The sequence below is a fragment of the Nannobrachium achirus genome, assembly GCF_963921795.1.
Source record: "Nannobrachium achirus genome assembly, chromosome: 21".
In the NCBI taxonomy this organism is placed as follows: Eukaryota; Metazoa; Chordata; class Actinopteri; order Myctophiformes; family Myctophidae; genus Nannobrachium; species Nannobrachium achirus.
In genome coordinates, this window is record NC_137828.1 from 46,303,399 (window position 1) to 46,316,914 (window position 13,516).

Genomic DNA, 13,516 nt, shown 5'->3' on the forward strand with positions numbered 1-13,516 from the left:
TTGGTTTTGGTTACGAAGGAGTTTTTTAACCGAGAACGAGAAAAAGCCGCTGCTTCATAGAACCCACACACACTGACTAAGGTATGAAATATCACGCATTGTTTTGGGATTGTTTAGTTTGTGTGAATGTGTTTTTCTTTTTCTATTTAGAACCTGGGGAACATAGGTTGGACCCCGAAGAGATGGAGTCTCCATCCGGTGGATTATTTTTCATTTCGCCCTAGAAATGTATTTTAAGCGTGTGGTGGGGGGCTCAGACCGCGTCCACTAAAGCCTCTACCAGAGTCCAGGGTGAAGTGCAATTCACTTCACCGCAATTCACTTCAGTTTTCTAGCTATCACCTAAAAATACATAACAAAGCCTAGGTGATAGCTAAAGCTAGGAAACTTTAATGCGGTGAAGTGAATAGCTCTTCACCCTGGACTCTGATAGAGGCTAGTAGAGTAATCTTTCAACTGTCCACTGATACCTTTGGTTTGATGAGGGGTGAAACAGTTTTTGTTATTTTTGGACCAGGCGACGGTAACAGCGACACGCTCCCGAGGAACATAGGGTTAGGGAGAACTCCACTACCGCTATGGACCAGCTAGGCTTGACCGAGTACGCCATTTGCTTATCCCAGGTGTCTTTCACTACCCTGGCGGTGCCAGCCTCTATCACACACTTAAGTTCGTACACCACGGGGTGGTGTTGTGCGGTCTGTTTTAATTATTAACCAGGCTAGTCTTTCACCAGCTGAATTGGCGTGTTTATTTTGTCATAGCGGAACATATTGTGGTGGCAGAAATGTATACGACTGTCACTATATCTATTATTTTGTATTTGTCAATCTTATTCTATGCTACAGTAGTAGCTACTATGTAGGCTACTACGTTCCACAAATAATGTAGAAGACTTGACAGCAGCTGTTCATGCTAACAGCTGCAGCTGTTCATTGTTACAGCTGCGCTGCCTGCCGCATATTCACTCCGGTAGCCAGATAAGTCGCCCTCTTTTAAGTCGCCCTCAATCGCAGAAAAGTCACTCGGGAAGTGTCGACCCCCAGTCTAGGGGGTCGACACTCTCTTTCAAACAGAGAACGCCTAAACTTCTCTCTCCCCCTGTGTCTCTCTCCCCCTCTCTGTCCGCGGGAGGGGGGGGGGGGGGGCTTCTCTCTCCCAGCACGCAGCAGCTGTGTCTCTCTCCCCCTCTCTGTCCGCGCTGGGGGACTGTCATTATAGCCTATGACATAGGCTAGGGGGTCGGCAATAGGCGGCCCGCGGGCCAAAACTGTCCCCTTGAAAATTATTTCTGGCCCTTCAGATTATTTTGAGAATTGTTTTTATTTTTCTATAATTTTTTTTCTTAACAATACTGGACTGACAGTCCCAAATATACGCTATCCTATCGTAGCTATAATGTCCAAACAGAGAACGCATTCCTCCCACCTAAACGATCAGATGCTTATTCAATGTAATCATGCAGAGAGAGAGTTGCTGCTGCTGCAGCTATGAGCTTTTACCTGTGGTTACTCCTACCTTAGCCTCCGAAACCCAGACTTTTATTTTGGCGATAGGAAGAAAAACTCCTACCTCAACAGATATGGAAGACTTCTGTAGGCTAAACTAGAGGTGACTCAAAGTAAAAGTAGGCTACATTACTTTAGTGAAATTTTACTCAAAGTACTGTACAAGTAGCCTACTAGTCCATGAAGTTACTCTTAAGTAAGAGTAAAAGTAAGCCTTTTTAAAACTACTTCATGAGTAAAACCATACTCCTCCCCCCTTTTTACATTAATTACATGTCACGTTATTACCCTGTACTTAAGCTGTCCCAATACAATGTCAATCATGTCATTGACCAGGAAGAGAGGCAAGCAACCACACATATACTGTCTGCACATGTACACATAAATACAATAAAATAAAATACTCTTAGCTAGATAGACCCCTCTACATGAGTTAACTCTTGGTAATAATGGAAAATAAGTGTCAAAGGCAGGGCAAAAGAGACACTTGGGCTAGGGTAAAGAAATATGAAATATTGAAACAATGGCTGCTGAAGAAGAGGTAGAATGGTGAATTGAACGCAATACTTTTTCTTCATAAAGCTGCAGTGTCACCATGTCCTTATTCTATTAATTCCTTCATTCCAGACCAGGCTGGAGTCCAGCCTGCAGCTGAACATGAGTTATCCAGCACCAACCAGGACTGGTTTAATAAAACAGGAACCCGGAACCGTTTCTATTAAACAGGAACCAGAAAATCACCAAGAGTTTAGTAAGTTTCCTGCTCTTTTTATTTCCCTTTGTCTGTGCTGAGCTATCATTTCATTAATTACTTCACTCATTATGGTCTATGGCAGGTGTGCCCAAAAGGTAGATTGTGATCTACCAGTAGATCACAAAGGCTGTGCAGGTAGACCACATGACATGCCCCTAAACAGTATAATTCAAATCTAAAAATAAATAAATAAATAATTTAAAAAAAAAAACTCTTTTTGGCATTTTTCACTTGAATTATATGAAGGTGACTTGATCTCAGCTCCCGTCATGGCTTCTAAAGTAGGCAAACCCCACCAATGCTTTGTTTTCAAGAGTCAGTAGCCTAAAAAAAAAAAAACTACCACTTCCACAGAATGGGATGAAGACCTTTCCCCCCCCTCTATTTGCCATTTCAAGTGAGTTTGTCTTATATGTAACGCCAGTGTGCCGCTATTCCAAAGCCCGCCCAGGTAATCCCAGGTGGGGTAGATCCATAGAGCTAGGTTAAGTGGCGAAAATGAGGAAAAACTTCTGGGAACCCAGATGAGATTAGGGTAGATCATGTTGAGCTGGTCATTTTAAAAGTAAAAAAAAAGAAAGTGTGGGCACCCCTGTTCTATGGTTATCTATCTAGATGGAAGTTCTTCCTTGCCAAAAAAAAAGCTACAAACCAACACAGTGCAATGAATGTTGCCTTATAATGCTTTGTGGTATCACAGTGTAGCGCAGCTAACAGAGCCAATCTATAAGCTCACATCTGTTGCATTGTAGGATTGCCTTATGTATATGTAAAGCCTGTTTAGGCCAGCAGCTGTCACTGTTATTATGAAGCTCATGCCCATGTATTCTCAGTAAACATGAACTTTTTGTCCCTTACTGGGCACCGTAGTTCAGTTCTGCTAGGAGCTGCAGGCGCCATCTTTGGTAATGTTTTTCTTTGTATTGAAAGGTGAGCACTGCTTTTGAGACTGTTTGATCAATTTGTATTATATTTGAAGTTAAAAACGGCCATTGATATAATTTGTTGCCTTACAGAGTGAGCTAAGATGCTTAACTGTATTTAGAAGTAATTAGAGTAATCTGCACTTACGTTTTTGTACTTTAATAATAATTGATTGGCCAGTTACAGGTGCATTAAGAATAGACCTGATTGAATGGGAATTGTAAACGCACTTTACAGTACAGAATTACAGTATTCTATTCTGTTTAATATTACTGCAAAAGAACATATTATTTACTGAGGAATGTTTTTCTTTGTATTGAAAGAGCCTACAGCTATTACCTGCAGCCCAAACTTTGAACTTTGTCAGCAATCCACTCTTTGTCAAATCCCGCCCCATTTTGCTCTTGTTACTAGGTGGGACGAAAAAGCCAGGGCAGATTGGGGGTGGGGTATATTTTTCATAGCCTCATTATTGCTATTTAAAGTACCAAAAGAAAAACATCTATGTGATATTAATAAAAAGGGAACAAAAAAGTACAGTAGTTACATTGCAAAACAGGTTTCCCCCCGAAAATACATGTTTTAATTAGTTTAATCCTCTGAAACAGGCAGAGGACAGAGATAGAGAGAAAGCGCAGTGCATCTTGGGTAGGAAGTTGTGGAATTATAGGCTGGCTTTCAACATAACATGTATTTTAGTTGTAATTCTGCCCATTTAAAATATATTACCCAATCGAATATCTTAGTTACATCATTGTCGTTCATGCGAACTAGTTCTTTGAAGTTTATTCATTATAATTATCGAAATCGCTATGACCGTGCAGCGCCGTACTGCGACCCGGCCGTGCTCCGCATCACGGCACCGCGGTGAAAGACTGAAGCGACTTTCTCCCACTGCATAACTCCACCCCCGGTAGCGAAAAGTGAATGTTTTTTTCTGGTTGGCCAGTCAGGGAGTCTCAGGGACCAATCAGAAGGCTGACAAACGGTGAATTAAATGCAACGGTCTCAACCACGATCAAGAACCACTGTGTCCAGTGTCCCTTCTCTGCGCACAACACCCCATCTCATTTACTGTAACGGGCGAGGAACACGAAGATTTCTCTGTCTTTCACTGCCTGGCTTTAACGCGGGTGCTAGAGTTTCTATCGTGCGCGATCGGACACCAACTATGCATCGTGCGTAGCTGCGTACGTGTATTCCATCAGCTTCAAAAATCCGTTGAAACTTTGAAAATCTGTCCAGCGGTTGACTTTTTGTAAGCCGTGTTGTTTACACAGAAAGCTACCGGCTTTCTAGAGGCTGGATCATCCTGCTTCCAGTTTCGGCTTCCGGTTAATAGGTCCGTCCCCTAACTAACGGCTTTCTAGAGGCTGGATCATCCTGCTTCCGGTTAATAGGTCCGTCCCCATAATTGGTCCGTGTTGAAACAGATCGTAAAGGATTAGTCCCGGCCTATTTTAGTTCCGCTCCGATAAAATATATATATTTTCCTCGGGCCTGGCGGTGAGGCACTTCAAAGTTGTTGTTTTTTTGTAGTTTTTTTTTGGCAATAAATTAGTTAATACTAAAAACACAAAGGTCCAAAGGTGTGTAGAGGCCAGCACCACTGTGGGTTACATATACCAATTTCAAAAATGTTTCCAAATCTTTTCACCTGACGGCTATTTCTGTCATATTTACCCCCTTCTAGACTTCCTGCTGTTCACTGTTTGTAAAGAGGAGGAACCAGAGCCTACAGAGATGAAAGAGGAACAGGAGGACCTTGTTCAAAGACCAGAGGAGGTTGATGGATCAACACTGACATTGCTAGCAGTGAAAAGTGAAAATTGTAATGAAAACCAAGAGATAGAGCCTCTAGCGAGCACCACAACTGAATACATGAAATCACAAGCTGATGCACAGGACTGTGGAGCATCACAACCAGGTAGTGATGACCAACTCCTCTCTTCACACTGTGCTTCTGAATCTGACATCACTGAAGACAGTGATGAGTGGGAGGAGACCAGGAAAGGGCAGTCAGATTTAAACACACTGAAATCTCATAAGATACAAAATGTAGCACGACAAAGATTGACTTTGAGCAATAAGCTGTCCCAGGACCTGACATCATCAAAACAAACTCTTCTGAAAAGTCACAGGAGAATTCATACAGGTGAAAAGCCCTTTAGTTGTTCTGATTGTGGCGAAGACTTTCGCCAAAAAGGTCATCTGAAACAACACATGATGATTCATACAGGGGAAAGGCCCTTTTGGTGTGAAGTTTGTAGCAAAAGCTTTAGAAATAAGCAAAATCTGAAAACACACATGCGGACTCATACAGGAGAAAAGCCCTTTAGTTGTTCAGTTTGTAGCAAAAGCTTTAGACACGAGCAACATCTGAAAACTCACATGCTGAATCATACAGGAGAAAGGCTGAATCAATCCTGTAGTTGTTCAGAGTGTGGTAGAGGCTTTGGTCATTCAGCTGCTTTGAAACAACACATGAGGATTCATACAGGGGAAAAGCCCTATAGTTGTACAATGTGTGACAGACACTTTGGTCAGTCGTCTACTCTGAGTCAACACATGTTGACTCATACAGGAGAAAAGCCCTTTAATTGTAAAGTGTGTGGCAGTGGCTTTACTCGAAAGGGCAGTCTGACAAAACACATGAGGATTCATACAGGGGATTATCCCTTTAGTTGTGCAGAGTGTGGAAAAGGCTTTGGTCAAATGGGTCGCTTGAAAAGTCACATGAGGATTCATACAGGGGAAAAGCCCTTTTTTTGTACAGTTTGTAGTAAAAGCTTTGCTCGTGCTGATTATGCTAAATCACACTTAATGACTCATACAGGTGAAAAGCCCTTTTGTTGCACAGTTTGTAGCAAAGCATTTGGAATCATGAAAGATCTGAAAATACACATGAGGAGTCACACAGGGGAAAAGCCCTTTAGTTGTACAGTTTGTAGCAAAGCATGTGGTTACATGGGTGATCTGAAAAAACACATGAGGATTCACACAGGGGAAAAGCCCTTTAGTTGTACAGTTTGTAGCAAGAGCTTTGCGCGAAGTGGTAGTCTGAAAAGCCACATGCGTATTCATTAGGGGTGCAACATATCGAACCGAATATCGAATACCGAACCGAAAGACCCTGTACCAAACCGAATGACCCTCTACCGAACAATACAATACAATACCACTCCACATTCCCCTGGAACCCCTTCAAGGAACCCCTAGGGGTCCGCAGAGCCCACTTAGAGAACCACTGCCTTAGAGGTTGGGTACCGTATTGTTCAAAGTTACAACAAAAAAATACGTAGTTATAAAAATATATTTATAAATCAAGGACATTTCTGTTTATTTTTTTATATCGCAAAAGTATCGAACCGTGACACAAAAATATCTAACCGAACCGTGAATTTTGTAAACCGTTGCACCCTTAGTATTCATATAGGAGAAAAACCCTTTAGTTGTACAGGTTATGACTCATTCAGGAGGAAAAGCGTGTTTGTTGCAAAGATGTAGCCTAATCAAACTCAACATCTGAACAGACACAAGCACTCATACAGCGTAGGGATGAAAAGCATTGCCCTTTTATATAGACATATAGTCATATATTACCCACAACTAATAGACTAATAAGGTACTTCCCAAAAATATGAGTGTCTGTCCAAAGTTAAAAAGGCACATTTGCTATTATATTCATAATTGTAAATTTGAAATAGGCTAATTAAGCAATATTACACAAGAGGGTGTGGGATAACTGAATTATTTGCACGACAGTGATGCGGTCAGGAACGAGCCGTAGGCGAGTTCCACTGAGCATCACTGGAGTTATCCCACACCCTCGAGTGTAATATTGCAATTATACAACTGTTGCCCTTAAAAAAACACGTCAACTTAATTTCATTGTAATTAAGATATTCGATAGGAATTTGTAATTTTTTAATGCCACATTTAGCTACTCTGTCCCTGAACGTCACATGAAAACCGCTAGCCTAGGCTGCCTAGCCGCCTAGCATAGTGTGGGGAGAGAGGAGCGTTTGCGGTCTTTTGTGACCAACGCAGCTGATTTCTTTACTTGATGAGAGACCGTGCATCTGTGCTCGTTATATGCACGGTTAGAGAGCCTGTTTTCCATTGAGAGCCCGACTACCTGTTGTATAATATTAAATAACCCTATACCCCTGGGGCACTAGCCTAAACCACGACCCCTTCGGTTTTCTCCCTACCATCTGCAAGCTCCCAAATTTGTGTCGCAGTGTGGGCTTGGTTATATGCTATTGTTGGTGAATGTTAGACTTTAGGGTTCATGAGGTTAATATATGCATGCAATAAAATGGTTGCAGCCAATAGCAGGTATTCATTTTTGGGACCGGAAGTTCAAAGATGAAGGATTTCAATTTGCTATAGAAGCCAAAGGGGCTCAGTTTTTCTATTAAGTTTACAGTCTATGATGCAGATGAGCTCCTACATTTTTGTAACCATTTGCTTTATGTTGTTTATGTATTGTTTGGGCTGATAGTTCGGTGACATTTATTCTCAATTAATTGTTTAGATTCTAAACAGTTGTGCATGTTTGTTTGTAGAGGTGCTTTTAGCAGAAGATCTGTTCTGTTATACCTGGAAATAAAATAACAGTCCTTCATTTGTATAGTTACAGAAATGCATTTGATCTTGAAATTACCCCACAACAAACTACAGTGAGCAATATGTACATATGGGTATATGGCGATCTTGTTTCCAGAACCATCAGTCTGACCATTCGCCCATCTCCTATGGGCATATTAGTGTTAGTATGCCTTAAGGAGCCGTTCCACTTGTGTCTCTTTGGCCAGTTGTGTTCACCGTGAGGGGTGGGGTGCTGCAGTAATTGGCAGGCAATGAGATAAGGGACACGGGTGCCACAATCCATTTGATGGATGGCATGGTATGGGCACTCTGGGGGGTTTCATCTTTTATTTTATATTTTACTGTTCTTAAATTTGCATCACTTTGCTGTGATCCTTGTTACACATAATAAATGGGAACCTCACCCAACGACAGCAGTTTCAGTTTGGACATTCAGTTATTTAATGTGTCAAAAGCAGGTTTCCCTGTGCCCAGCAGAGTGGATGTCTGTTCAAGATAGTCACTACAATGCCCATTTAGGGACATATATGGAGATAAACTGTCTGCATGCGTATGTGTGTGTATGTGTGTGTGCGTACCTGCATGATTACAAAACAAAATGTGCAAACGTGGGATGGAAACACTTTTGCCAAATAAATTCTGACGTAGAGAGCATTTAACTTGGAGTAGGCCTGCAGTGGTGTAAAGTAACTACCTTAAGTACATTTACTCAAGTACTGTACTTAAGTACAGTTTTAACTATTTGTACTTTACTTGAGTAGTTCCAATTTCCAATACTTTTACTTCTACTCCACTCAGATCCAAATATTGTACTCTTACTCCACTACATTTAGTATTTGAAAACTTTAGTTACTTTGCAGATACAAAATATAATATTATAAGACATACATTAACAACTTTAGACCTATTTTATGCCTTGGTCATTTGAAAATAGCCCACAATTTAGCTCACAACGCATCGCATCGCTACACGTTGTGAGTTGTAAATCTGCTATTTTCAAACATTGTACTTTTACTTTTGGTACTTAAAGGAGTAGTTCACCCCCAAAATGACTTTTTTTTTCTCTATTGATTACTCATGCCATGGAGACTTGAGTTCAATAATATTTTTTTTTATTTTTCCTAAGACAAAAATTACGTTTTGGTAAATGTACTCCCATTGATTCGGAATCAATGGGAGTACATTTATTGTGATGACATTTTTGTCTTAGGAATATATATATAAATATATATATAAATATATATATATATATATATATATATATATATATATATATATATATATATATATTATTGAACTCAAGTCTCCATGGTGTGAGTAATCAATAGAAAAAAAGTCATTTTGGGGGTGAACTAATCCTTTAAAGTCAATTTTTAGGCCAACACTTTCATACTTTTACACTACTAGTACATTTTGAATTTCGGACTTGCACTTGTAACATTGCAGTATTGAGTACTTTTTCCACCATTGGTGTTGTGCCCCTATATGGACATATACTGTATGGAGAACAAATCTCTGCATGCATGTGTGTGTGCTTGCATGATTGTGAGGTTGTTGATTTGCTCTTTTTGACAAATGTTAACCTTTTAAACCGGATAAGGGGTCCCACAGTGCTCTCTATAGGCTGGCATACTTTGTCAGCTCCTTTTTATGCCAAATCTCTGCACCAAAAATAGCCGATCTACAAGGTTGTGAGCTTGTGGATCTGCTATTTTTGCCAAATGTTTTGTTCAGAATTGTGACACTGGGCTTCATGTGGTTAAAATACATCAATATTAATCACTAATCTACTATAAAGATGAGAGCAGTTCTTTAGTCAAACATAACACAGCTTTAATGGGAACAATCATACAAACAGAAATATATTTTATTCTTTCCACATACAGTATAAAAAATGTTTTTTTCAAATAAAGAGGAGAGTGATCTGTCAGATATATGGGGAAAGGTTGTAGGCAGGGGCAACAAGCCCAGATTAAACCAAACTGTTATCAAAGGCTAACTCTTTATCCTGGGTTTACATTTACACAACCAAACTTTACTATATAGAGACTATTGGACCTATTACCATCATCAATGATGATGTCAGAGTCTGTTCACCAATCAAAACAATTGGGACAGGAAGGGATAGTTCTGTTTTACTCAAGTTATTAGTTATTTGTTACTGTATAACATAGGAGCATGATCCCCTTCATGTTTAACACATTTTGTGTGCACTTATCATCCTATATCTTTCTACATGTTTGATCCAGAGCCTTGGGGATTGAATAAAATGTATATCCATGAAGAGCTGTTTTAAACTGCTGTCTAACAGACAACAAACTGCTGTCTAACAGACAACCTTTATCTTCCTGTTAAAGCGCTGTTTTAAACTATTGTCTTACGGAACACCTTCGTAAAGGGGCGTTCCAACTCTTGGCTTCGACAGAGGACTTTACACATTTTGGACATCGAGATGACCGGGACAGACACATCCACACACTTTGTAGAGTTGTGTTTTCACTGGCAGCCACGTGGGCTCCACGTACAGCTCATATTATCTGTGGCTGTTGCAATGCAAAGGTGATTCTATTCATTGGGAATGTTAGGATGTCAGCCATGTCGCCAAGAGAAAGCGACATGCAGGCCACAGTTCAACGTAAACTAGCCCTGAAACACGACCGTCATGCTGCCATCTCAACCTGCTTTGAAGCTGGGTAGCCAATTTGCCATGGCAAGCTAAACCAACGTTCAGATCTAAAAAAAAGTGTCCGAATAAGGGCCGCTCAACCAAAATTACTGCCTGCTGCAGTATTGTTCAATAAAAAGCATTTTAATCCGATCGTTTTCGGTTGTTCCTTGTATTTCCTGGTTTTCCCCATACGCATCAGCCCGGTTGTGACGTGCTTAGCTGTAACAAAAGTCCTCGGTCAATCAAGTAAAAGTAAACATGTTACGACCGATAGATGGGGTTGATGCGCATGGGGAAAACCAGGAAATACAAGAAAAACTGAAAACGATCGGATTAAAATGCTTTTCATTAAACAATACTGTAGTAAGTGGACCGTATTCGGACACCTGTGAGCCTTCAGTAAGCACTGCCCTGGGAAATTGGCTACCACGCTCCAAACCAGGTTGAGGTGGAAGCATGACGGTCGTTTCATATGACCGTCATGTTTCAGGGCTAAAAGTAAACCAACTGTCAGCCAGCCAGTGGCTGTGGATTGACCTGAGACCACAGGGAAATTAACTATTAGCTGCAATTCTTCCTCTCGTTACAATTATATTGTTTTTAATATTTCCGATATGAAACTCAATAAACGTTCTTAATAAACGTGCCTTGAAAAGAAAAAATAAGTTGTACTTTTAGGTTCCCACTTCCCAGACATTTTCTTTCTTCATGAACTATGTGTTCTTCTTTGATTCAAGACCGCTTTTTTTGTCTCCGATGTCTTTCTTTGAATGGCACGTATACGTTATCAAAGCGAACTTCACTGAAACCAGCGGAATGAGACGGCGGCGGTATTATCAAACTTGAGCTGAACATCTAAAAAATAGCAACAGGTTACTTGCTAACATGGCAGAAAACTAAAACAATTTTGTCTGAGACACAGTGGCTTCCAACATCTGAAGAAAAAACACTTCTGACAACAGAACAGGACCTTCAAATTGAATTGACATGCAGCTATAGTTTCAATACAATACCACACAATTAAATCCTCTGTGTTCATTTATCCATTTGCTTCCTTCTGTGCACTCTCAGTTAAAGGAGCAATAGACAACATTCAGCCACTAGATCTAGATGTCTCACTTTAACAACATCTCTGTTGTGTGAGGTTCCTTATTTCCATGTGTCACCTCTAGGAGGCAGCAGTTAGGTAACACATGGTAACATAATGGCTGTTTTAGGGGGGAATACCAAGCCCCCAGAATGGCTTGTACATATTGAAGCCGTCGACCATAGTGGCCAAACCTGGAACTGCAGGCGGGGTGAAAAATACATAGAGCAAAAGAGCACACCGCTGGGGTCTACAATAGGGTTCAACAGACTTCGAGTGACATTTGTGACGTAATTGTGTCTCGACGTAACAAATTTCGGCACATCCAGCCAATTTCCTCCACAATGCACCTGGATTCAGCTTCTTCCGGGTGCTTCAAAACGTCACTGAGCACTTGCGTTGAAATGAAGCTGGGAGTGGGGCTATATATTATAAATTCTCTATGGGGAATACTTTACACAACTTAAGCACATGGATTTAAGTCATCAAAGCTGCAGCATCACTTGGAGTCGTCAAGGACGATAATACAAGAAAGAAGAAGAAGAGGCAACCCATAGTCGAAACCTGCAGAAAACGTCCATGCATGTGTCTCTTGATGAGACAAACACACACACAATCAGCTAATTATGGTGAGCTAACTTTGAAAAGCTTTTATCAAATTGCATGGAAGAAACAAAAAGCAACACTATGTTATACAATATGCAGTGGTTAGCCTCTCTCAGCTAAGGGCCTGAAAATGTTAAATAAAAAAATAGAAAAAGGAAAAACACTAGTGGGGGTTGCTTTCCTCTCTCCCAGCTATGGGGGCCTTTACCTGAAAAAAAAAAAAAAAGTTGAAGACCCCTGCTTTAAATGAACACTGAGGATATTATTGTGCCCCTCCCATTAGAGGCTATTTGTTCCTGTCCAGCAGGCCAAGAGCCACAGTTCAGTCTGCATTTTAACATGCGCTTGACCGCTGACACCTCTGGACTACATGACAGAGCAGGACGTTGGACCCTGGGGTTGTCCAGCCTCCATCTTCTCCACCTCCATGATGGTCCTCCTGAACACCTCCACCGCCGTCTGGCAACACAGGAAGTATGTTAGTAGTGCCAAGTGGTAGGGTAGTCTCGCGTGGCCAGACTGTTGACTCCCACGATTTGAAATGCTCCCGTCATACAGTCTGGGACAACGGAAGCAGGAAGTGTATCTGGCATGAGAAGCTGAGAAGCTATAAATGAGAAGCTATAAAGCGGAAGTGTGGCCTCCTCCCCACTTCCGTTTAATCTTTACAGTCACGCACATTTATCCTCACATGAATTAAAATAATCTAAGCATACATAGCTTGCTGCTTATCAGAAATGATATTTTAAAATATAGTTTTGTGAACGGAAATGTCAGCTTACGATACTCGCCGTTCGGGAGATCTAGTTCCAGACTCTATAAAGCATTCGTAGATTGTGGAATAGTTGTTTGGCTACGCAAGACTACATATCAATAGACCCGTTAACTCCTGTAGAGTAGTTGTTAAGCGACGTGTGCGTGATGTCAGAAATGACTGTCCTCCCAACATTGAATCATCAATGCAACACTGATTATGCCTCTAATACCCAGGCTTCACAGAGACGATCGAGTGTTACGCTGGATTGCGTTGCGTTAAATGAACACTGTTGATTTGACTGTAGTCGTAGCCTACATGAAACGCAACGCAAGCACCATAACGCCAGTCTTGTTGTGGGAAGAACAGATTGGAGAACATGCAAACATGTGTGTGTGTGTGTGTGTGTGTGTGTGTGTGTGTGTGTGTGTGTGTGTGTGTTCACCTGGTTCTCTTTGGCTGATGACTCAAGGAAGGCAGCGTTCCAAGACTCTGCCAATGCCTTGCCTTCCTCGAAACTAATCACTCTGGGAGAGGAGAGGAGAGGAGTAGTCATATATTGGCAACTACATATCTCTGTCCCTTTCCACCACAAGAGACT

The 13,516-nt window shown here is 41.1% G+C and overlaps 1 protein-coding gene across 1 annotated transcript in view; it reads right to left on the minus strand.

Annotated features, from left to right (window-relative positions):
* Positions 1-12,527: 12,527 nt before the first annotated feature.
* The window catches only part of LOC308306821 (GTP-binding protein Rheb-like), a gene marked incomplete at both ends in the record, with an annotated part of 10,166 nt that continues 9,177 nt past the window's right edge, over positions 12,528-13,516 (minus strand). Inside the window, 2 exons of the mRNA XM_080751868.1 lie at positions 12,528-12,620; positions 13,361-13,442. Of these exons, the coding sequence (XP_080607994.1) occupies positions 12,528-12,620; positions 13,361-13,442 (175 nt within the window). The remainder of the gene's footprint in view (positions 12,621-13,360; positions 13,443-13,516) is intronic.